Genomic DNA, 23320 nt, shown 5'->3' with positions numbered 1-23320 from the left:
TGTTAATGTAGCTTCGTGTTAATTTTGAAATTGGAGAGAATGAGTCCTCCAACTTTGCTCTTTTTCAAGATTGTTTTTGCTATTCTGGGTCTCTTACATTTCCAAGTGAATTTTAGGATCAGTTTATCAATTTCTGCATACAAAAGCAGTGGAGATTTTGATAGGATTCGCATTGAATCTATAAATCACTTTGGAAAATGTGGTCATCTTAATATTAAGTTTTTTGACTCAGGAACTTGGGCTATCCTTCCATTTATTTAGATCTTCTCTATTTCAAGTGCTCTATAGTTTTCAGTGTACAGGTTTTGCACTTATTTTGTTAAATTTATTCCTAAGTATTCTTCTTGATGCTACTGTAAGTATAATTATTCTCTGAATTTCATTTTTGGATTGCTCGTTGCTAATATACAGCAATACAACTGATTTTCGTATGTTGCTCTTAAATCTACAACCTTGCTGAACTCATTTATTAGGGGTTTGTGTGTGTGTTCCTTAGGATTTTCAGTGCACACAAGTATGACATCTCCAAATAGAAGCGTTTCATTTCCTTTCCAGTTTGAATTCTTCGGTTGCTTTCCCTTGCCCAGTTGTCCTGGCTAGAGCCTACAGCAGAGAAACAGATGGCAGTGGTGAGAACGGACCTTCTCACCTCGTTCCTGATCTTAGCGGAAAAGCTTCCAGTCTTTCACCATCAACTCTGATGTCTGCTGTGGGTTTTCCATATATGACTTATTATGAGGTAGTTTCCTTCTATTCCTAGTTTGTTAAGTGTTTTTGTCATGAGGGATGTTAAATTTTGTCACATGCGCTTTCCACATTTATTGTAATGATCACTGGTCTTTGTCCTTTATTCTATTGACGTGTGTATCACATTAATTAGTTTTCATATGTTGAGCCATCGTTACATCCATGGGATAAATCCCACTTGGTCATGATGTATAATCCTTTTAATGTGTTTTCTGTATTTGGTTTGCTAGTATTTTGCTGTTCCATTGACCTAGTTTGCTAGTATTTTGTTGAGGATTTTTGCATTTATATTCATACATAGAATATTAGTATGTGGTTTTCTCCTGGAGATGTCTTTGTCTGGCTTTGGTATCAGAGCACTACTGGCTTTGTCGATTGAGCTGGGAAGTATTACCTCGTCTTCTGTTTTTTGGAAGAGGTTATGAAGGGTTGATGGTGATTCTTTAAATATTTGGTGGAATTCACCAGTGAAGCCATTTGGTCTTGGGTTTTTCTCTGTGGGAGGTTTTTGTTTTTGTTTTATTACTAATTCAGTGTCATACGTCTGTTTAGATTTTCTGTGTTCCTCTTTTAGTCAGTTTCAGTAGTTTGCATATTTCTGGGAATTTATTTCATCTAGGTTGTTATAATTTGTTGGCATACAAATGTTCATAGAATTCCTTTATAATCCTTTTTCTTTCTGTAAGGTTGGTAGAACTGATTTTGGAAATGTGAGTCCCTCTCTCTCTTTGTATTTTCTTGGCCTGTCTAGCTAAAGGCTTATCAATTTTATGGATCTATTCAAAGATCAACTTATGGTTTTGTTGATATTCTTTATTTTTCCATTCTTTATTTCATTCATTTCCATTCTAGTCTTTATTATTTCCTTGAGGTTGCTTTGGCTTTAGTTTTATAGTTTGTTAAGGTGGAAGATTAGCTTATTGATTTGAAATCTATCTTCTTTTTAATATAGTATGTACAGCTATAAGTTTCCATCTAAGCACTGCTTTAGCTTCATCCCGTAAGTTTTGGTATGTTGTGTTTTCATCTTTTTTTTGTAATCAAAGTATTTTTTAATTTCTCCGGTGACTTCTTCTTTTACTCATTGGTATTTGGGAATTTGTTGTTTAATTTCTATATAGTTGTGAATTTCCCAAATTTCCTTTTGTTACTTGATTTCTAATTTTGTTCCATGGGGCCAAAGAATGCGTTTTGTGTGACTTCGATCCTTTGAAATGAGAGACATATTTTATGTCCTAACATATGTCCTGTCCTGGAGAATTTTCCATGTGCACTTGAGAAAATGTGTGTTCTGTGGCTGGGAGTTCTGTAGATGTCGTTAGGTCCAGATAGTTCATAGTGTGTTGAAGTCTTCTTTTTCCTTACTGGTTTTCTGTTCGGTTGTTCTCACCATTACATTACGGAAAGTGAGGTATTGACATCTCCAACTGTTACTGTTGAGTTGTCTATTCCTTCCTTCATTTCTGTCAGGTTTTGCCTCCTGTATTTTGGGGCTCTGTTGTTGTGAGCATCCAGGCAGACCTCGGAGGTATTGTGGGTTCGGTGCCAGGCCACTGCGACAACGCGAGTCACAATACAGCAAGTTGTAATCTCTTTGTTGGTGGAGGGTCTTGCCTCAATTTGTAAAAAAACACATCTGTGAAGCGCGGTAAAACGAGGTGTGCCATATGTGTTTATACTTGTTATTTCTTCCTGATGGGTTGACCCTTTTATCTTATAACATGGCCTTCTAGGTCTCTAGGAACAATTTTTGTCTTAAAATCTCTTTTGTCTGATATTAGTATAGCTTTTGGTTGTTGTTTGCATAGTATATCTTTTTCATGCTTTTACTTTTCATTTTATCTCTGAATCGAAAGAGTTTCTTATAGACAGCGTGTAGCTGATTGTTTTTTAATCTAGTCTGCCATTCTCTGCTGCTTGAGTGGAGTGTTTAGTCCACTTACCCTTAACGTAATTACTGATAAGGTAAGATTTATGTCTGCCACTTTTCTTTTTTTCCCTTTTTCTTTCTGTTACTTATTTCTTGTGTGTTAAATGGATATTTATAATACAATCTAGTTTAAATTACTGCCAAGTTGACCTCAGTGGTGCACAGAAACCACTGAGGGGTCAGTGTAGCCCTGACCCCCTCAGCTCCTTTGCCCTATTTTTGTCATGCCAATTAAATCTTTATAGAGTGTCAGCCCATCATCATAGTTTTATAATTAGTTGTTTTATGCAGTTGTCTTTTAAATCAGATAGGAAAAGAAAAGATTTACAAACAAATACATTTGTACTGTCTTTGATTTGGCTCTGTGGGGTGCCTTTGCCAGCGCTCTTTATTTCTTCTGGGGATTTGAGTCAAGTGCCTTTCATGTTGTCCCGAAAGATACCCTTTAGTATTTCTTGTAGGGAAGGCCTGCTAGCAATGACTTCCCTCCATTTTTGTTTATCTGGGACTGTTTTCATTTCTCCTTCACTTTTGAAGAAGTTTCACTGAATATAGAATTCTTGTTTTCTTCCAACACTTTGAATATGTCATCCCACCGCCTCTGACCTCCACGGTTTCTGACGAGAAGCCAGCTGTTACTCTAATGGAAGAGTCCTTGTACACAACGAGTTAGGGTTTTTCCTTGCTGCTTTCAAAATGCTGCTTTGTCTTTTGACAGTTTAACTATGAAGTGTCTGGGTATGGACCTTTTTGCATGTGTCCTACTTAGAACTTGTGGAGCTTTTTCAATGAGAAATTGTTTTTCATCAAATTCGGAAGGTTTTTGGCCATTATTATTATTTTTTATTTTTAGATATTTTTATTGGGGAAGGGGAACAGGACTTTATTGGTGAACAGTGTGTACTTCGAGGACTTTTTTCCAAGTCAAGTTGTTGTCCTTTCAATCTTAGTTGTGGAGGGTGCCATTCAGCTTGAAGTTGTCCTTTCAGCCTTAGTTGTGGAGGGCGCAGCTCAGCTCCAGGTCCAGTTGCCGTTACTAGTTGCAGGGGGCGCAGCCCACCATCCTTTGAGGGAGTCGAACCGGCAACCTTGTGGTTGAGAGGACGCACTCCAATCAACTGAGCTCTCCGGGAGCTCAGCTCAAGGTGCTGTGTTCAATCTTAGTTGCAGGGGGCGCTGCCCACTATCTCTTGCAGGACTCGAGGAATTGAACTTACAACCTTGTGGTTGAAAGCCCTCTGGCCCATGTGGGAATTGAACCGGCAGCCTTCAGAGTTAGGAGCATGGAGCTCTAACCGCCTGAGCCACCGGGCCGGCCCCGGCCATTATTTCTTTAGAGATTCTTCCTGCCCCTTTCTCCTCTCCTGGGACTCCTGTCCTATGTACGTTAGCATGGTCGATGGTGTCCCACTGGTCTCTGAGACACTGTTCGTTTCTCTTCATCCTTTTTTCTGTTCCTCAGACTGGACCCAGTGACCTATCTTCAAGGTCCAGATTCTTTCTTTTGCCATTTAAAATCTGATGAGCCCTTCTGGTGAATTTCTGTTTCAGTTTTTGCACTTTTCAACTCCAGACTTTCTACTTGGTTCTCTTCTATAATTTTTGTTATTTTACTGATAGTCTCTATTGGGTGAAACATCATTCTCATACTCTAATTCTTCAGATGTGGTTTTCTTTAGTTTTTGGACCATATTTGTAGTAGCTGATTTAAAGTATTTGTCTAGAAGTTCGACAGCCGGGCTCACTTGGGGGCAGTTTCTGTTGATGGGCCATACTTTGTTTGTGTGTCTCATAATTTTGTTGTTGTTGAAAATTGGCCCTTTTAAATAATATGATGTGAAAACTCTGGAAATAAGATCTACTCCTCCCCAGAATTTATTGTTGCTACTTGTTTGTTGCTACTGGATGAATTCTGTAAAGTCTATCTTTGTCATGCTTGGCTGCTAAAGTCTCTGCATGGTTAGCTTAATTACCAGCTAATGATTTGACAGAGATTTCCTGAAATGCTTTCATCCAATAAGACCTGAAATTTTTTGCCAACATGCTGTGTTTGGGGTGGCGGTGGATATACCTTCAACACTTAGCCAGGCAGTTGCCAACTCTGCCTTAGCACTCCCTTCCTGCTTGTGTAGAACTCAAGGTCAGCCAGAGGTGAGAACCCAGGGCCTTCTCAGGGCTTTTGAGATTTTTGGCCAGCCTCTTGTTTGCCCCAGCTGGTTGTCACCACCATAGGCAGCTGCATTGTTAAACAATACCACTGGTTGTTTTTGACAAACCCGCACTGAGTGCATTGAGTCAGGACAAATAAAGACAAGCTCTGTGAAAGGGGTTTTTCCAGGTAGCAGCCAGACAAGGCAAATAGTGACAGTTTTCTGAGGATGAGGCTTTTGGGGATGCCCACAGTTGCTCTTCCCCTTCCAGCTGCTGATTTGCTGTGGCCGTAAGGCTGCTGGTTTTACGGAGCTGGTGAGGGGACTGGGAATGGCACACATTAATAGCCACACAGCTCGCTCTTCTTATTGAGATTCAGCTGCTTTTCTTGAATAAACCCTCCAAGATTGTTACAAGTCTTGGGTTAATACCCAGAGTTTTAAAACAGTGATTTTGTCAAGTTGTCCAGTGTGCTCTGGCACTCCAGGCGAATGGACTCGCAAGGCCCTTCCTCTGCCTCCTGGAAGTGCTGCCCTTGTGGCTGCCTGAGGGGCCTTTTTGTGGGCGGTGCCGTCATTTGTGCGAGTGGTTCCATGTGGGGCATGGAGGCTCTTCTAGTCTCACCATTCCCGGCAGACGTGCAGCAGGTATCCGTGCACATACATCTTTTCACACATAAATGTTCATCTGTGGCTGAGTTCCTGGTCATGGGACTCCCGAGTCGGCGTGTGTGTGAGCTCCTCTTAGGAGCTGTGTCAGTCTCCTTTCCCACCAGCGATGGGATGGAGTGCTTGGTTCCCCGAGCCCTCCCGCTCAGTCTGTCCGCGGGCATCTCCAGCTCTGCCAGCGGCATGAGGAAGTGACATCGCCTTTCACTGGTGCCTCTCTTAGGGGTGCAGTATGGAACCTTTTTTTCTTATGGTGCAACATTTGCCGTTTTCCTCTTCTATAGGTGGTGTGTTCTGATCCTCTGTTCATTACCTGTTGGCTTATTGGTTTATTTCTTATTAAATTGGACGTGCTCTTTATTCATTAAGAAAACTAGCCGTATGTGGTGAATTGCAATATTTCCTCAGTTTGTCTTCTGATTTTGCTTTTGTTGTTTTTTTGCCATGTAGATTTTTTTTATGTCCTTGAATTTAATCAACCTTTCATGGCTTCTGAGTTTTGTTTCTCTTCCCATAGATGATATTTAAAACATTCCTCCATGTTTTCTTCTAGTACTTTTGTGGGTTTCATCTTTACATTTAAATCACTGAGCTACTTATCATTTATGCTCATGTAAAATATGACGTAGGAAGTCTACGTTTTTATTTCAGAATGCTGTCCAGTTTCGCAGCCGTTTATTAATGAAGCTGCGTGTTCGCAGAACTGGGGCAGCACTTGATCACGCCCTGATGTGCCCTGTGTAGCTGTTCTGCTCTGTTTCTGTTCTGTTCCGTCAGCTTGTTCCGTACACGTTCTCACACTGGGCTAATTACCACAGTTTTGTAATAGTTTCTACGGCAAAGACCTATGTTTCTGTCCCTCTGGAGGTATAGTTAGAAACCTAGTAGGTAGAAGAGGAGAGTGTATTTATATAAAATTTAATTCAGGAGTAATTTGTTGCTGGTGCTCTTTGTATCGGATCTTTCAATGAATCTCCACGAGTGTTTCTTAAAAGACACACCTGCAGGTCAGTGTGTTTCTGGCCACTGGGGGAGAGGGCAGTGCCACAGTGGGGCTCAGTACAGACTCCACCACTCGGAGTCCAGGGTGTCAAGTGACTGGGTGCCGGGAGTCCTGGGGGAGGGCCCCACTTTTCTCAGGCCCCAATGATGTCCTGAGCAGCCCCCTTTCCCACCTGTACTTGTCACACTGGTTGGGTCCCTGTGAGTCAGGAAGGGGCAGGGGCCTGGACGGCCTGGCCAGCAGGTGCCTTTGGAGCCAGCGGCATGAGCCCACCTGCAGGAGGAGTGCCCCCTAATGGGGCGGTGGCAGACGGCCTGGAGGCTGTGGGCCCCACGCCAGCAGGGTTCCAGAGCAGCTGTCTGGTGAAGCAGCCATCTGGGCCGGCTAACCAATGGCTCAGCCTGCTCCCAGCACCCCAGCAGGCTGCTCCACAGGGGCCTCTACAGGGGACTGTGTGAGTTGGGGTAGGCCTGGGACATGGTTTCCTGGAGTTGGCACCCGCTTGTGGGGGATGGTGCCCTGGAGTGGACGAGACCCCCTCATGGGCCTGTGGGCCTCAGCCCCATGGCCTCCCTCATGACACACCCTGCTTCACCCCACTCCCAGCCCCTGTCACTCCCCCCTGCCCACCCCTCAGAAGGCCTCTCCTGCTCCCCCATGGGGCTGGGGAAGGTCCCTCTGAGCTGAGTGACACTTCATACTGCCACAGGACAGAGACCTAGGGACTCTGCTCTGGGTCCTGGGTGCTACCCTAGGATGGTGGACGTGTCATTTCAGGCCAGCTGACCAGGAGCAAGGGGTACGCAACAAGTGACAAAGGGGGCGGGTGAGGGAGGAGAGACAGGAGGGGCACCAATGAGGGGGGGTGCTGGGCAGCCTGGACAGACACCCACAGAAGAGCCCCCTGCTCCTGTGTGAGCAGGGCCCTCGGGACGTGGCACGACGGCCTTGGCTGGCAGGCAGTGAGGTGAGCAAGGCCACACCGGGCCTCCAGGACTTGCTGTGAGGTGAAGTGGGCTGGGGCTGCGGTCCCAGGTGGGAAGGAGCCAGGCCTGGCCCTTGGGGCCCATCCTGCCTCTGCAGGACAGCAGGTGGGCGCGAGGGGTCCTCGATCCCTGGGTTCCCCGTGGTTTTGAGAAGGAACCCGGCATCAGGATGTAGGGAGCCCCCGAGGACCCCTGCAAGGGAGCAGGGTGACGGAAGTGGAGACACGCTGCAGACAAGAGAATAGGCAGCTACATTGGTAACTTGGGCTCTGAAAGGGGCTGAGCCAGGGCAGCTGGGAGCCATACGGGGTGGGTCAAGGCTGAGAGCCCAGCAGAGAGTGTGGGTGATGAGAGGGTGTGGGATGGTGCATGTGGGCGGGAGGGCACCGGCAGGCACCTGCTGTGGGAGGTGAGGAGGTGGGGTCCTGGGGGGTAAGTGAACACAGTGGCGTGGGGAGCAGGCTACTGGCCAGGTGAGTGCCCACTCAGGGCCATGGCTGGATGAGACCCACAGTCCCCACCACGCACAACAACAATGGGTTTCCAGGGGCAGAACACAGCTGGTTAAACTTACGCTGGCCAGGGAAATGGGCGAGGGTTCTTTGCAAAGGTGGCAGGTCTGCTATCTGTCCCCATACCCATTCTTCCCTTATTACAAGGAAATAGTAATAACAGCATCGGCCTAAAAAAACTACATTTCCCAGCCTCCTTTGGCTAGGAGTGGTCATATGACCAAGCTCTGGCCAATAAGATGTGAGCAGCTATTCACACGGGGTTCTGGGAAAGCTCCTTAAAAGGAAAAGGGTGTGCCCTTCTCCCTTCCTGTTTGCTTACTGGAATGGGGATGTGATGGCTGGAGCCTTGCTCTCCATCTGGGTCCTTGAGGATGGTCCAGCCCAGGGATTGTGTAGCAGGCAGCTGGACAGAGTATGGTCTCCAAGGACTCTGTGAAAGTGTCATAGCTGTCCAGGGCCAAAATTCCCTCACACAAGAGAAAAACAATCTTGTTTTAACTTCTGTTCATTCGGATTTTCTCTTTCCTGCCCCCAAAGCCAATCCTAGCGCACAGCAAGGGGCCCCAGCATGCCAGCTGTGGGCTGTGGGTTGGGCACAGAGGGCAGAGCCCCAGGAGGCCTTTGGCTGGGCCTGCACACATCTGGGCTGGCACCTGCGGAGGCTGTGCCTCGTTTATTGACAGGAGGCTCCTTCCACGTGGGTGGCTTTGTTGTGGAAACCACATGGGTACAGTTCTGGGATTGTGGGCTCGATGCTGTCTGGGCCAGGACGGTTCCTAGCAACTTCAGGAGGACCCGTCCCAGGGTTCAGTCAGATCCTGGGGCTGAGACAGCCCCTCAAGATACAGACCAAAGTGGGACCATGGGAGAGGGGAGGACACACGACAGGGATGAGGGAACAGCAAGGTCACCGCTCACCTCTGCCTCCAGCTCGGGGCCCGGGAAGCTGGAACCCTGAGTCAGACACAAGAACCCTGGGCTGGAAACTGGGCAGGCAGACGGCCCTCCATACCTAGTGGGAGCAGGAATGGTGGGGCCAGCCTGGGTTTCCCGGGAAAGCAGCCAAAGGAGCCGTACCCCCCAGCTCCCCAGGTGCACAGTGGATTCTGGGACCCGATGAGACAGTGAGCTGGAGAGCTGGTGCTGGAGCCGGGCCTGACCTGGGCTTCTCCAGGACGGAGCAGGAGACCCCAGGCTGGGGTCAGTGTGAGGGCCGCCCCCAGCAAGCCGCATAATCTCCCAGGCCTGTTTGCGCCCCTGTAATGTGCAGATAACCACAGCTCAGATGGGCTGATATAGGCCAGTCCCCGCTAAGGTCGGCACACGCTAGGTCTGCACCACGGAGACAGCAGGGATGTGCCAGGGGCAGCCACACACACACAGCAAGACCTGCCCAGGTGCCAGCAGTGTGGCCAAGTCTGGAGCCTGGAGGTGGAGGAGAGGGCACGGACCTGCGGCTGTTGCTCCCCTGGCTTCATGGCCTCTAACCCACCCTGCACCCCTGCTCCAGAGCCAGGGTTGGTGTTTCAGGGTCCACTTGTGTGGCTGCTGTGCTTCTGGGTGAACTTGGAAGATGGGTCAGCCTCGGTGGGGGAAGACAGGATGTGGGGTGAGGAGAGGGAGGAGGCCAGAGCAGGTGAGTCTCTGTCCGAAGCTCCCTCTGTCCTTCTCCCCCTATCTGCCTCTCTGGCGCAGGATGGGGAAGGGCCAGGCTGAGTGGAGGTGGGTGCAGCTTGGCAGGTAGAGGTCTCAGCACCACCCGGGGGTTGGGGCCGGGATCCCCATGTGTCTGTGTCTGGTCTTCCAAGCCCAGCTGAGCTCGGCAAGGAGTCCTTGGGGACAGACCCGGCTCCTTCCAGGCCCTGGAGGGTGTACCTTGCCCTGGCCTCTGCCCCAGCTACCGGAGGTGGAGGCTGTGATTCCTGCTCTGAGCCTCTCGCGCCCAGCTCAGACTAAGAGCACAATACTGCTGATGATTTCATGTGAGGCCAAGAGCCTCTTGGGGCTCTTCAGTCAGCTGCCTACACCCTGGAGGCCGCACCCGCCTGTGCCCCTCCTGTTACTCCCAGGTAGCATGGTGCTCTGGGAAACAGGGAGTCAGGCCTCGAGGCTCATGACCCTTCTGGCTGTGCCAGAAAGGACAGCAAAGGAGGAGGGACCTGGGGGTGGACCCTGGGGATCTGAGGGTGAAGGGCACCCTAGGCCATGGGGGTGTCAGCACGAGCAGGGCAGTCCCAGCTGCCCCACGGGCCAGGGCTTCCTCACCCACCCTTTGCCCTCTGCAGATGGAGAAGCCACTGTGTGGGGTGCTCGCTGGCATTCCTGCCTGGGGCGAGGTAGGGTCGCTGCCCCCCCTTCCCCCCCCAAGGGTCATCTTGCTCCCCAACCCCATTATCAGCCCACAGTCCTGTAGCAGTGGTGGCAACGGGCTGACTGGTGCAGGGACAGCCCCTCAGAGAGCTCAGTTGGTTCAATGGGGACGCCTGGAGGATGTGGGCCCAGTGAGGCCCGATCCCTCGGAGGGCACAGGGTTCGGGCCTGGGGACCAGCCACATGGCGAGGCACGCCACCCCACCAAGCCCAGCATTCTGTGACCCCTATGAGTCCTTTCTGAGCCCTGAGCGGTGCTGCCGTGGGGACCCCTCGTCACCGAACAGTGATGCCTGCGTCCCCACAGCCACCTGGCTCAGGGCTTCAGAATCCTGCGTGGGGACTGCGCCCAGAAGGGACCCCGCAGGTCACTGAGGAGAGGTGGCCGCGCCGGCCAGAGCACTGGACTCCTGTGGGTGGGAGTCCTCAGGTCGGTCGCTCAACCCCCGTGCGCCCTGGCTTTCCTCCTCCTTCTCCTCCTCCTCTCCTATCCCAGGAGCTCGGTCCTAGCCGGCCAGCAGGCGGGTGCGCCCCACGCGGGCTGCCCTGGCCTGGTGCTGAGCGGCGGAGGGGCTGAGCGGGAGAGCGCTGCGCCCAGCCCGACCCAGCGCCGCTCTGTCCCACCGGCATCCCTGCACCCCAAGACCCGCCTGAGGCTACAGGAGGGAGAGCAAGGACGTTCCGAGGTTACCGGGGTCGGGGTCCAGGAGAGGGAAGGCGTAGAGAGGGGCGTCTCGGACCGGAGCCTCAGCTCGCACAGCCCCGAGCTCGTGGGGGACCCAGGCAACATCGTAACGGACGAGTTTGGCTGCGGGACGCTGAGCCCGCGAGGAAACTCGGGCCCGAGTCCCGCGCCGGATCGAACACCCCCAGGGCGCCTGGGTCGCGCCAGCGTCCCCACCGAATGGAGGCGAGGAGGGCCGGGCGCTGGCGGTGCAGGAGCCTGAGGGACGCGGGCACGGCCTCCTGCGGTTTATTGATTGAGTCAAGTTCGGCAAAGTGCTTGCAAGCGGCCGAGCCCGGCCCCAACGCGGACAGTCATTTACAAATTTAAAACTCTTCCGTAGCAACGACTATATACAGAGTCCACGACCGAGCCTCACAAAAGAGCCGGCCGGCGGGCGCCGGCGGGTCCGGGTCGCGCGTCTCGGTGCTCAGAGATGCGGCGCGTAGAAGGCGGGCGCGCCGTAGGTCTGCGAGCCCAGGACGAAGGGCGAGAGCACGGCCGGGCTGGGCAGGAAGGGCAGCTGCGCGGCGCACACCAGGCCGCCGGGGCCGTGCGCCGGGTACCCCGCCGGGCCGTGCATGGCGAGCGGCGCGCCCATGGGCGGCGACGGGCTGAGCGGGCTGAGGCCGCCGGGCAGCCCTGCGCCCGGCCCCGCGCCTGGCCCGGGTCCCCCGCCGCCGCCGGTCGGTGCGCTCGTGTCGGCGCCCGGGTTCTGCTTCTTCCACTTGGTGCGGCGGTTCTGGAACCAGATCTTCACCTGTGTCTCGGTGAGGCTCAGCGACAGCGCCAGGTTGAGGCGCTCGCACACCGACAGGTAGCGCGTCGCCTTGAACTTGTTCTCCAGCGCCACGAGCTGCTCGTAGGTGAAGGCGGTGCGCGCGCGCCGCGGCTTGCCTGACTTGGAGTCGGAGCCCGTGCGCTTCCGCTTGGGCTTGGTCGCCGTCGCCGCGCCCTGCGGGGTCGTCCCCGCGCTTCCCGGCGCCGCCACGGCCCCGGGTGGGCCCGGGACTCCGGGCGAGTTCCCGCGGGGACCGGGGACCGCGGCCTCGTCGACGGCGCCGGGGGCCGCTTCGGCCTCGGCCGCGCCCGAGCAGCCCGACCCGCGGGCCGCGAGGCCGCTGCCGCCTCCCCGCGCCTCCTCCGCGCTGCGCGACGCCCCCGCCTCCGGCGCCTCGTCCTCGTCGTCGTCGTCGTCGGGCGCCTCGTCCCCGCTGTCAGCGCTCGGGCTGCGGCCCCCGCCGCCGCCGCTGCTGTAGCCGTTGGCCTCGGCTTCCTCCGCCTGATAGGGGTCGCCGGCGTCTGCGGGCGGGGACGGGACAGGGAGGGAGGATAGGACAGTTAGGACCCGCTCCCTCTCTCCACGCTCGCTCGCTCCCTCCGGCCATTCCCGCTTCCCCCCGCAATGACTCCCTTTTTCCCGTTCCGTTGCTTCCCTTCGTTTATCTGCCTCCTTCTCTTTTCTCCTCGGCCCTTTCACTCTCCTTCCTTCTCCCCTTCGCTAGTCTCACCCGCCCGCGAGACTCCCTTCGTCCGGTCCTCCTTTCCTTCTGTCCCGCGGTCTCCGAGCCCCGCGCCTTTGCACGAGCGGGACCCGCCGGTGCCGTGGAGTTTCCGGCGGAGCGAAAACTCAGATCGATCCGCGGTGCAGATACAAACTTAATTAAACTCATTTTGTGTAATGTACAAACTAGTTAAGGGCCATTTAATTTATTTCGGCGTATATTACCCTCCAATTACGGCAAGGCGCGGGGCCAGCCAATTACCGGGCATTTAAGAGCCGCGGGGCCACAGGCCTGGGGTGGGTTGCAGCAGGCCACCGGGAAGGGACTTCTGGGCACCCAAATCGGCTGCGCCGTCCCCGTCTCTACCTCAAGGCCCCCGCCCTGGAACTTGGCCTCCCGCTGAGGCCCCCGCGGATCTGGCCTTGTCCAGAGTTCCTGGCCTGGGAGGTGGGGGTCCTGAGCAGTGCTGGGACCGTGCGGGGTGGGAGTCCCCGATAGACCCACAGACCAAGTTCAAGTAGAGACTCAGCGGTGGCTGCATTTTGAGTCTCGGAAATTTGGAAGAAAGTGCCCTGGGCAGGGCTTGGGGGGCATCTATGCAGCTCCCAGCCCCACCAATGGTTGTACCACCATGAGAGAAGCCAGGGCAGGCACCCTACACCACGCTGCTCAGTCGGGCACCAAGGCCCCACTGTGGGGTCAGGTTGGCACCGAGAAACCAGGAATAAAGCGCAAATTCGGTCCTCGCCGATTCCTCCAGGGCAACAGTAGAGGTTTGGAAGCCCACAGAGCAGGAGTCCTGGCCTCCAAACCCACACCCCATAACAGGAGCGGGGACCCTGACAGCACCTTGCCATCCAGCCCCTGCCCTGTCCAGGGGTGGTCTGAAGACGGAGGAGTTTGGGCCCAGCTTCCACTCTGAACCAACAAGAGACTGGGCCTTCCTCCGGCACGGGTTCCCCATGCGGGTGGAGGCTCCGCGTGGAGACTCCCAGAGCCCCGACCAGGCAGAAAGCACCAAGGGTCCCCTGCGGCTGCCTGGGCTGCTCTTCCTTCGTCTCAGCCCGACCCGGAAGAAGAGGAGTGCAGATACCCAGGCCCCAGTCCTACCCGCCCTGCGCTCCCGGTCCCTCCAGCGAGGGGCCGGGAAGTTGGAGGGAGGAAGGGCTGCGGTGGGGGGGCACCAAAAGCAATCAAGAGCCGGTCGAATGCAATTCTCGATCAATAGCGGCCCCTAATAAGTGTAATAGGTTTTAATCGAGTAATTATCCGAATTTTGACCCTATAATTTAGATGTTCGGGGGGAGTTTGCAAGGTGCTTGAAAGAGATATGCGTGCTGCCGTAATGGGATATCGACCGCGCAGGGGCGCGGGCCGCCCCATTACCGGCCGCTTTCCTCCGCTAAGCACATTTCCCCTTAACTGTAATCGAAGGGATTTAATTGTTTTTCCAGAGATAACCAGCATTTTGTCACAATTAGTCTGATTTGTCCAAAAAAAAAAAAAAAAAAAAGAGGAAAGGAGGCCTCAGGCGGCTGCGGTGGGGGTGGGGAGGTCACGGGCCAGCCGCTGCGCACGTCTCCTTCTCTGGCACCTACTACCCTCCAACGCTGGAGACGCGCGGTGTCCAAACCTGGGCCGGCCTTGCAGTCCTGCAGTCCTGGGCCCACCCGGCAGAGCCATCGCGAGGCGCGGTGCGGTGTGGGCCCCAGAGTCCGGGTGGGACGGAGGCTGCTACGGACCCCGCGCGCTGCGAACTTTCCACGGAGCCTTGGTCCTCCGCCCCCTAGGCTCGCGGAGGGGTCCGAGGAGCGTAAGCGCTTGGACACGGCCCGTCCCCCGGCCCCCGCGATCCGGCGCCAGCGGTGTCCTACTCACGCGGGGGCTCAGCTCCAGTGGCGGCTCCAGCTTCTCTGGCGGCGGCGAGGGCGCGGCGCTCCAGCTCCTCTGCGCGCGGCGGGCGCCCGGGGGCGGCGGCGACGGGGGCGCACGGGGCCGGGGCGCACGCGGCGGGCGCCACAGGGCCCAGCAGCACACAGCGGCGTCGTCTGCTATTGAACTTGTTGGGGTCCAGGATGTCCAGCACCGAGAAGGAAGTGGGGCGCGGCGGCGGGGCGGGACGGGCCGCCCCGGCCCCCTCGGGCACCGCGGGCACCGTGTCGCTGGCAGCTAGCGGCGGGGCCCCAGCCCGGGGGAAGGCAGGCAGCTCAGCGTGCCCGTCCATGGCGTCCCGGGCAGGAGCGGCAGGAGCGGCGGGAGCGGGACCGTCCCCGGGAGCTGCCGGGCCGCTCGCGCTCATGCCGGCCTCCAGCCAATGCGGCCACTCGGGCCCCGCCGGCTACTGGGCTCCCATCCCCGGCGGCCGCGGCTCAGCTCACTCCCCGCGCCGCGCCCCGCACTCGGCCGGTGCTGCCTGGCGCTGCCTCTGCCGCCGCCTCAGGCGCCCGCCGCGCCCGGCCCGCGCATTTATGGCGACCCCGCCAGCGGCGCCCACGAGCCCACACGCCGCACACACGTGCGCCCGCAGGCGGCCGCGGGGCTCCGCCGCCCTCGTTAGCGCGCGCGCCTAATTGGCTGCGAACGACCCTGGGCGAAGGAGGCGGGCCCCGCGCGGGACACACGGACAGACCCGGGCCCGACCTACAGACGCGCAGCCCGGAGCCGGCGTGTAGTCCGCGAGCGGCTTCGCGGTCAGCGGCGTGTCGCTGCGCCTCCGCTCGTCCGGAAACGGCGCTCCCGCCTCCCGGGCGAAAGGGGAGGAGACAGTCCGGCTTTTAAATAATTGCGGGATCAATCGGCTGAGGGGCTGCGGAGGCCCCGGGGCGCACGGGAGGGCGAGCTCTCGGAGTTGGCTGGGACATCTTGGCGCGGGACGCGGCGTCCGCCGGGCTCTCCTCTCCCACCGGGCCCCGGCACTCAGTCTGCTCGGGAGGCGCCGGCGCCCCTCGGCGGCTGGGGCAGGGGGAGCGGTCCTCACGGGCCGACTCTTGGTGTCTTCGCCGCGTCTTCAGCCCCCTCCCACACGTTCGGTAGAGCTCGCTCCCGCATCTCTTGGTCGCTCGGCTCGGAGTCTCCACTCGCATCTCGGGGTCTCCTTGCCCAGGGTCTCTGCCCCTCCATCCCCTCCGGCGCCCGCCCCCTTCACTTCGTCAAATTAGGGCCCCGCCTGGTTTCTCCGCGCGGGGCGGGGCAGGCGGCCCCCCGGGTCGCTCCTTAGGAGCCGAATGGAAAAGGTTGACGGCTGGACGGACTTCCTGCCCCCGCCCCGCCCCCAAAATGAGGACCGTAGAATCGTACCCACGGCAGGCCACCTGCACAAAAATCGATACTCTTCAAGTAAGGGGAAACATTAAGGCAAGCTCTCCCTTCCCCACGCCCGGACAACCAGGACGCCCTCGGTCCAGGGCTCTATTTGTGCACATTTATCTACAGCGGACAGCTTCGCACCGCAGACCCTGCTGCCCTCGGAGGGACCGCTGCGGCCGGAGTCCGGGGGCGGGACCACGGCTCCTCCGCCCGCGCCCTCCTCCCACCACACCTGCTCACGCCCACGCGCGCACCGGCCGCCGGTGGGACCCGGCTGGGAGCCTGGTGCGAGTGTCTTCAGGGCGTGCGGCCGTGTGTGACGGGGGTGAGTGTGCGCTGGCGTGTGCACGAGCGGTGTGCGCGCCGCCTCACACTGCGGTCCCCGGAGCCTGCTCCGCGCATAAGGACGGGTCCTTCGCAATTACCGCGGGCAATGATCCTTTGGAAGCAGAAATTAAAAGTTGGGAGAAATAATGGGGGACCGATCGGCTGTAATTTGGGCCAAGCTTGGACATGCTGAGCCTCAGGGAGGCTGGGACCGGGGGAGTAAAGGCCTCCCCTCCGCCAGCCCGCGCCCTCCCCCGCGTGCCGGTCCGTCCCCAGATTCTAATCAGGCTCACAACGCTGTGTCCTTCCTTGGCAGCACTTGATTATTCTTTATCTTTAAATTATAAATCACCGCTGGGGGAAGGAGGGTGGATAATCTCTCATCTCAGGGAGGTAATTATCTCCTTCCCGCCCCCACCTTCCTGGAGGGACTCTTAGGCTCTTTTCACCCCTCCCCCCCAGCTAAGTTTGAATATAGATGTGCACACCCCATTCACACGCGCACACACACACACATACACACACTCATTCAACAGCACGCACCATACATGTGCGCAAATTCATTCATGAGCACCCAGACACGCCACCTGGGGCACATGACCCACGACGACGGCTCTCATCCCTGCAGCCGGCCTCCCCCAGGCGCTGGCCTTGGCGCCGCGCCCCATTCCTGGCCCCGAGCAGCCACGCTGCAACCCCATGAAGCAGACCTGCTGGGCACCTGGGGGCAGGTCCCAGTGCAGACCTCTGACCTGGCTCCCGGTGGTCTCAGTGTGACACAGAGCATCACAGTCCCCTCAAGCACTCCCATTCCATGCCACAGCGTCTGTCGTCTGTCCCTACCGCAGGTCACCAGGGGAGGGGCAAACACGCCAGCCATGGCGCCCACACCCTGCTGGCTCTGCTCTCACTCCCACCATACGCATTAGACGCTGGCAGGTGAGGAGAAGTGGGAGCTCTCATGGCACAACTTTCATTCAACACGAACACGAACACGCGTAAAATGATGTTTTGTATGATGCAGATGTAGCCTAATGCATGGTGGGCATCATTAAAACACAGTCAATAGGATGCAGCATATTAAGTATGATATGTAATCAGCATAATGAAATAATAAGTCGTAATATACAACCACACGGTGTTCTCCCCCAAACGCGCACACGCTCAGCAAGCAGATTCTGTCCCTGCCGGGAGGTGGGAACTGGTTCAGGGCTGTGCCACTTGGAAGAAAGCGCTGTGACTGTCCTGGAGTTTGGAGGTGCCAAGGTTCCCCTCCTTGGTCGTGCCCTCCCTCCCCTCTCTTCCCTCCCTGCAACATTCTAATAGGAGCTGCAGCAGGCAGGGAAATGGTGGCCCAGGGGAGCAGGCCTGGGGCAATGGGATGTGAGGACAGACGTCCAGAGCTGCATCAGGGACCTCAAGTCGCTTTCCCATGGGAAGGGGGGGTGCTGTGTATGGACAAGCGTCAAGGAGATCCTCACACCCTCTCCTGCCCCCAACCTCTGTACCCCCAACCTCTAAGGGACAGCCCACGTCAGACAGGTGGACAATGCCCCTCCTGTTCTCCCAGATACCCTAAACCACCCTTCCCTCCCCCCAACTTCAACCAGAGCGTCTGGTGCTATAAAGACATTCTTTTGCTCCTAATCACAATTGATTGTCAATTAGACCCTCATTTGTGCAATCTTTGCCCATCTGCCATATCGGGTTATCTCCAAGCCACCAGCTTCACTTGCGGGGCCCCAGGTGGGCACTGACAGGTGAAAATCAACGCCTGAGCCGGGGATGCCTCTGCCTCCCCAATGGACAGAAAGCACCCCTTCATTGCCAAGCCCCCACCCACTGCACATCAGTCAGGACCAGATGGGGTCATTGGCGGGCTGGGAAGAGGGGTGTCAAGGCAGGAACCGACATGGGACAAGGATAGAAATATGGGGGAGGGACTGGTGGTAAACGGCCTTAGAAGTGGACCCAGCAAAAGGAGTGGGTGAGGGCTGAGATTGTGCAGAAGAAGGAGGGGGTGTTTCAGGGAGAGGGATGGGAGGAGCTGAGCACCCAGCCCTTTCAATCCATGGCCTGCGTCCTCTCCCCAGCACCTGGGTTTGGGAACGTTTTTGTGGGACCAAAGCAGGAGGGGTACTTTACCACCCCTGCCACTAACTCATCATGTGTTTGTGGACCCCCGCCTCAGTTTTTCATCTGTAGTTGTTGGGGTTGGATTCCATGTGACTTCGAAGGTCCTTATACCCTCCCCTTGAGGGTCGAATGATGACAAGATCACAGCGTGCATCGTACATGGCGGAAGGGGTGGGGGCTTACCTTCTTTTGCGCCTGGAAAACTATTGGACAATCTGGAAGGGAGCAGTGTTCAGGGGTCTCCAGGATCACATGGATAAATAACCCTCACTTTGTATAATGTTTGCTTCATGCAAAGCACAGCCCACCACAGAACCCCCGGAGTCCTCCCAACAGCGCTGTGAAATAGCTAGGGCAGGGACTACCATCCCCACCTGCAAGTTCTGGGTCGTGCTGCTGACATCGTGCGTCTCTGACCTGGCTACCTTCTCGTGCATCTGCAGGAAAGGTGCAGGAGGCAGAGGAGGAGACTGGGACAGAAGTCTCCTATGCTCCCTCTCTCACCTCTGCACCCCTCTGCTCCATGGGGGACCCTGTTGCTCACCCAGAGTTTGGAAAACGACCTTTTCTACTGATTGGTTTCTTCATTCACCTTCTCTGAGGTATAACTTCCCTGGGGTCTCTTGACTCCCCGAGAAACGGGGCCCCACACTCAGAACAGCAGAGAAGAGAGGGAATACGGGTTCTGATGCCCCCAGATTACCACAGCTCTGGGAACACGAAGGTCCGCGTCCCGCGCGGCCCGCACCAGGCATCTTCAGAACCACGGACAGCGCACCAGCGCGGCCGTCCCCGGGGCTCGCAGCGCCCACTTTCAGCACAGCGGACAGCTCCACAGCCTCCCCCCCCCCCCCACCGCCGCCGCCGCCGTGCGGCGCCTCCGCTCTCTCGGCGCCCACCCGCTCTGCGACATCTATACCCCGTCCTTGGTTCTCTTCCCCAGACTCTGGGGTACCCCAGAGGAGGAAGAGGGCGGCAGGCCGTGTGGGTGGTATGCCTCAGCCCAGATCAGAAGCCAGACCACTGACCATGGCCAAGCCAGGACCCAGCAAACTTTGACAAGGCTTGTGCTGCCTGGGCTTGAATCCTCCTATATGTAGCTGCGTGGAGCTGGGCCTGGCTCACGGCAAGGGGTCAGCCAGATGCAAAGGTGATGTTTAAACCCTTTAAACGTAAAACAAAAACCAACAACTGGAACAAGTGGGAGAGGCTCTCAGGCTGTGGGGGCCAAGAGAGCTGGGGGGAGCAGCTGACTCCCACATCAGGGCCGCAGGGGTGGCGGCCAGCTCCCTCGTGGCCTCAGAGGGTTTTCTGGCTCCAAAGGATTTTCTGACCAAAGGGCAGGGCACAGTGGGTATCACCACGTTACAGATGAGTAAACCGAGGCTGGAGAGGATGGATGATGTGCTCAAGGCCACCCAGCCGGTAGGGGGAGCTGCGATGATCTATCCACTGCTCAGCTGCCCCGTGGTCGCGGTCACAGGCTCTTTTCTGGGCATTCCTACAGGCACCCAGACCCACACCCCACATCCCAGAGGGGCTCACTCCTCCATTCACCATTAATTCAGATACTCTCCATGGCACACGTCTGACAAGGCGGGTCCTGTGGTGGGCATGGGGGCAGGAATGAGCGAGACAGGCAGGTGTGCCCTCAAAGAGGGGCAGGTACATGGTTACCAGAGAGAGAGGGAGGTAGGTACCCTGACAGGGCTTGAGGCAGGAAGGAGGTGGCTGATGCTGGATGTCCGGGAGGCTAGGGGTGTGGGAAGGAAGCTGGGTGGGCTCAGGGAGGAAGTGGGGGTAGGGGGTGGGGAATACGGGGTGGAGAGACGGTGGAATCCAGTGGAGGGTGCAGGGAGGGTGCCCTGAGCAGGTACACAGTGGTGCTCAATAAATGAATTCAGTGAAGTTGTCCCCGCCCAGCACGCACATGCCACACTCATGCGCGCGCGCCTGCGGGTCCCGCTGGGGGTCGGGAGGGCACGTGGGGGGTGGGTCAGGCCGCGTAATGAGCTTAATTGAGGTTAATGCTTCTTGTGCAGCTCCCTGATTATTAAATTATTATTATCACACACATGAATCATAATTAGAAGGTTGAGTAAAGCTCCAGGGGAGCCTCGGAGGAGCGATTTTGGTGCGCGTGGCTGCCTCGTGCCGCCCTGGCCACCCCCAGGGCGAGGGGGGGACGTTCAAGAAACCTCTGAGGGTTGGGGAAAGCGTCCGCTGGGGGGCGCGCGCCTGGGGGTACGGTTGGGAATGAACCAGCGAGCGGTCGCGGGTGGGGGCGTGTGGGGGGACCGTGTCCGCTGGGGGGCGTGTGCACATAGGTGTGGGGGGTAGGCGCATGCCTAGGGACTGCTGCGCGCTCACGTGGGTGTGCGTGCATCCCCAGCGCTGCGCAGTGGCACCAGGCCTGGGGAGACTCGCTTCCCCACCGCCAAACCCCCTCCCCTTGTGGGGCCGCTTTTTGTGTGTGGAGGGTGCCTGTGGCCTCCTCCTTTGCAGCTGGGACTGGGTGACTGATGGGGTCGGCGATGGGGGACAATTGGGTGGGGAGGGACTCATGGTTTTACAGACACTCTTTTCCCGAGAACCCCCTGCCCAAGCCAGTTGGAACGTCCCCCCACCCCTTACTCCCCACCTTCCCAAGGTGCCCTCCTGTGGGCACCACGCATTGTGACTGCCCCTCCGCATATTCTAAAGCCCCAGAATGGGCAGGCACCCAGGTCCTCAGTGAACACACGCTGGTTGAGGATGTGTTTGTCCGCGTCCTCCACACCTGTGCCCGTGTGTGTGAGTGTGTCTGGGCGTCCACACCTGTGTGTGACTGTGCACTGGTATGTGCCCAGCATGTTCTCCTGTGTGTGTCGGTGCACATGTGTTTGTATGAGTGTGTCTGGGTGCCCATGTGTCTCTCTGTGTGTGTGTCTGTATGGGTGTGTGCCCAGCGTGTGTCCCTGTGTGTGGGTGTGAGTGCGTCTGGGTGTATCCATGTGTGTGTGGCTGTGCCCAGTCTGGTCTCACTGTCTGTCTCTGCAGCCTGTGCTCTGTGCTTGCGGCTGGATTTGGGGGTCCGCTGGGGTGCAGCCTGGTGTGTCTTGTGTGTGTGTGATGCTGGATCCCTCGGCCCTGTCCTTCAGCCCCTCCCCCTGCACAATTCTGCCAGGAGATTCCCCAGGAAAGACAGGCTGGGGGCGGGGTGGGGGCAGTCCAGGGTCCCCAGGGCAAGAGACAGTCAGCCCCGCCTCCCCTGGTCCTGGGCGCAGCCCCCCTCCCCTTCCACTTCTCTATTTATTTCCCTCTCTGTTGCTGAAACATATTGAAGAGGGAGAAAAGGAAACATTAAGATCCACTGTGAGCCACGCGGTGGTTTAACGATTTCAAATGAGTCCCAGCCTGGGTGAGGGCCTGACAATTCCCCGTCAGGATGGCAGATGACGGCTAAAATTACCCGGAATCAATATTCTCACCGGGTGTCCTGGGCTGATAAGCGCCGCCAAGACAATGTTGACTATTAAAGTCGACAGCTTGAGATATTACACTATTAGTTATGCTATTTTTAATAATCTATAATATTTGGGCTATAATTAATTAATTATACGGGTCAGATAATATCTAGGGCTGGAATGAGGTCTGAAGGACCTATTACGGTGGTAATGAGAAAGGAGAAATCTAATCTGGGGACAGGTGCCGTGAGGCCTGGTGTGCAGGCCTAGGACACTGCCGCCCGCCTGCCTGGCCTCGTCCCTGCCAGCATGGGCCCCACACCTGCTTGGAACCCGCTCGCTTGGAGCCGGGAGTCTATGGGGTCCCACACAGTGGGGCTGCTGTGAAGTGGGTCGCTGCTCCGAGCTCAGAGCAGCTGGCAGGGGGAGGGTCTGCCAGGCTGCTGGGCACCAGGGGCCCAGTTCCTGGCTCCCCCCACCTATTTTCCCACCTTTCTCTGAAGTGACGGCCTGGACAGGACGGTCCTCACTTCGAGATGCTCAGAGCATTGATCCCAGGCCTCACCTCATACCCCTCCAACGTCTTCCCAACACAGAGAAGAAAACCCAAGAAGCCTTGGTCTGCAAGCACTGCTCTGGCTGCCCAACCCCAGCCCCGCCCGCTGGGCTCACCACACTCCCGCCAGGAACCAAGCTCACTCCTTCCCCAGGGCCCTTGCACTGGCTGTTCCCTTGCTCTGGATGTGCCCCCGCCCCCAGCCTCCGCCATGACTGCCCCAAATGCAGGATTTATTCATTTGCTGGTGGAATGGAGGAATGACACACTGGATTCCGCTGCTACGGAGTGGCGTGATCTTCGGCAAGTGCAGTTCTGTGTGCAAAACCAGTACACAAACAGTCCTTGGAGTGAGGGCTGCCAGGTGAGGTGTGGGCACACCACCTGTTGCAGCTCTCCCCTCCTCCTCGGTGCTGTGCAGATGCAGAGGGCTGCACCCTTGCCAGTGCATTCTGGGGAACACAGTTCTGCCCTCAGTGGGCCCTTCGCTAAAAGCCCAGCATGAGCTGGTTCCCAGGGCTCAGTCTGGGAGGACGGGCCACAGGAGCCATGGGAGCTCGCGTTCAGGAGCGGCCTGGACACAGGTTGGGCTGTGGCTGCTAAGTCCCCCGCCCAGTGGTCATGGGCCTCTGAGGAGCCTGGGGACCCTGAACCTCTGTGAACTGCCTGTGGGACATCTGCAGCCTCAGTGCCCCCTTCCCTGCCAGTCAGTCCCTGGGCCTTTGCCTGGATGGTGCTGCTCCGTTCCCCACCTCCCCATCACCAGGCTGCTGGCTGCACTGGGCAGACAGGGAGCAGGATGCACTGTCTGAGGGACTTAACAACACTAATAAATCCAGCGAACAGGGTCCCCTTCCTACTGTCACAAGAACTGCGATTCTGAGTCATGTCAGTGATAAAGATTCCTACCTGGGAAATGTGTTTTGGGTCCGGTGCATGTCCCACACTGT

General features: G+C 56.5%; 1 protein-coding gene across 1 annotated transcript; it reads right to left on the bottom strand.

Moving 5' to 3' along the window:
• Positions 1–11524: 11524 nt before the first annotated feature.
• On the bottom strand, positions 11525–14859 carry NKX1-1 (NK1 homeobox 1). The gene is made up of 2 exons (XM_033105389.1): positions 14478–14859; positions 11525–12396 (listed from the first exon to the last, which is right to left on the bottom strand). The coding sequence occupies exons 1-2, from the start codon at positions 14821–14823 to the stop codon at positions 11525–11527; spliced, it is 1218 nt and encodes a 405-aa protein (XP_032961280.1). The 5' UTR covers positions 14824–14859.
• Between the last annotated feature and the right edge of the window lie 8461 nt (positions 14860–23320).

Source organism: Rhinolophus ferrumequinum, chromosome 5 (genome assembly GCF_004115265.2).
Source record: "Rhinolophus ferrumequinum isolate MPI-CBG mRhiFer1 chromosome 5, mRhiFer1_v1.p, whole genome shotgun sequence".
Lineage (NCBI taxonomy): Eukaryota > Metazoa > Chordata > Mammalia > Chiroptera > Rhinolophidae > Rhinolophus > Rhinolophus ferrumequinum.
The sequence above is the reverse complement of the archived record's forward strand: the minus strand, read 5'-3'. Positions and strand labels throughout refer to the sequence as shown.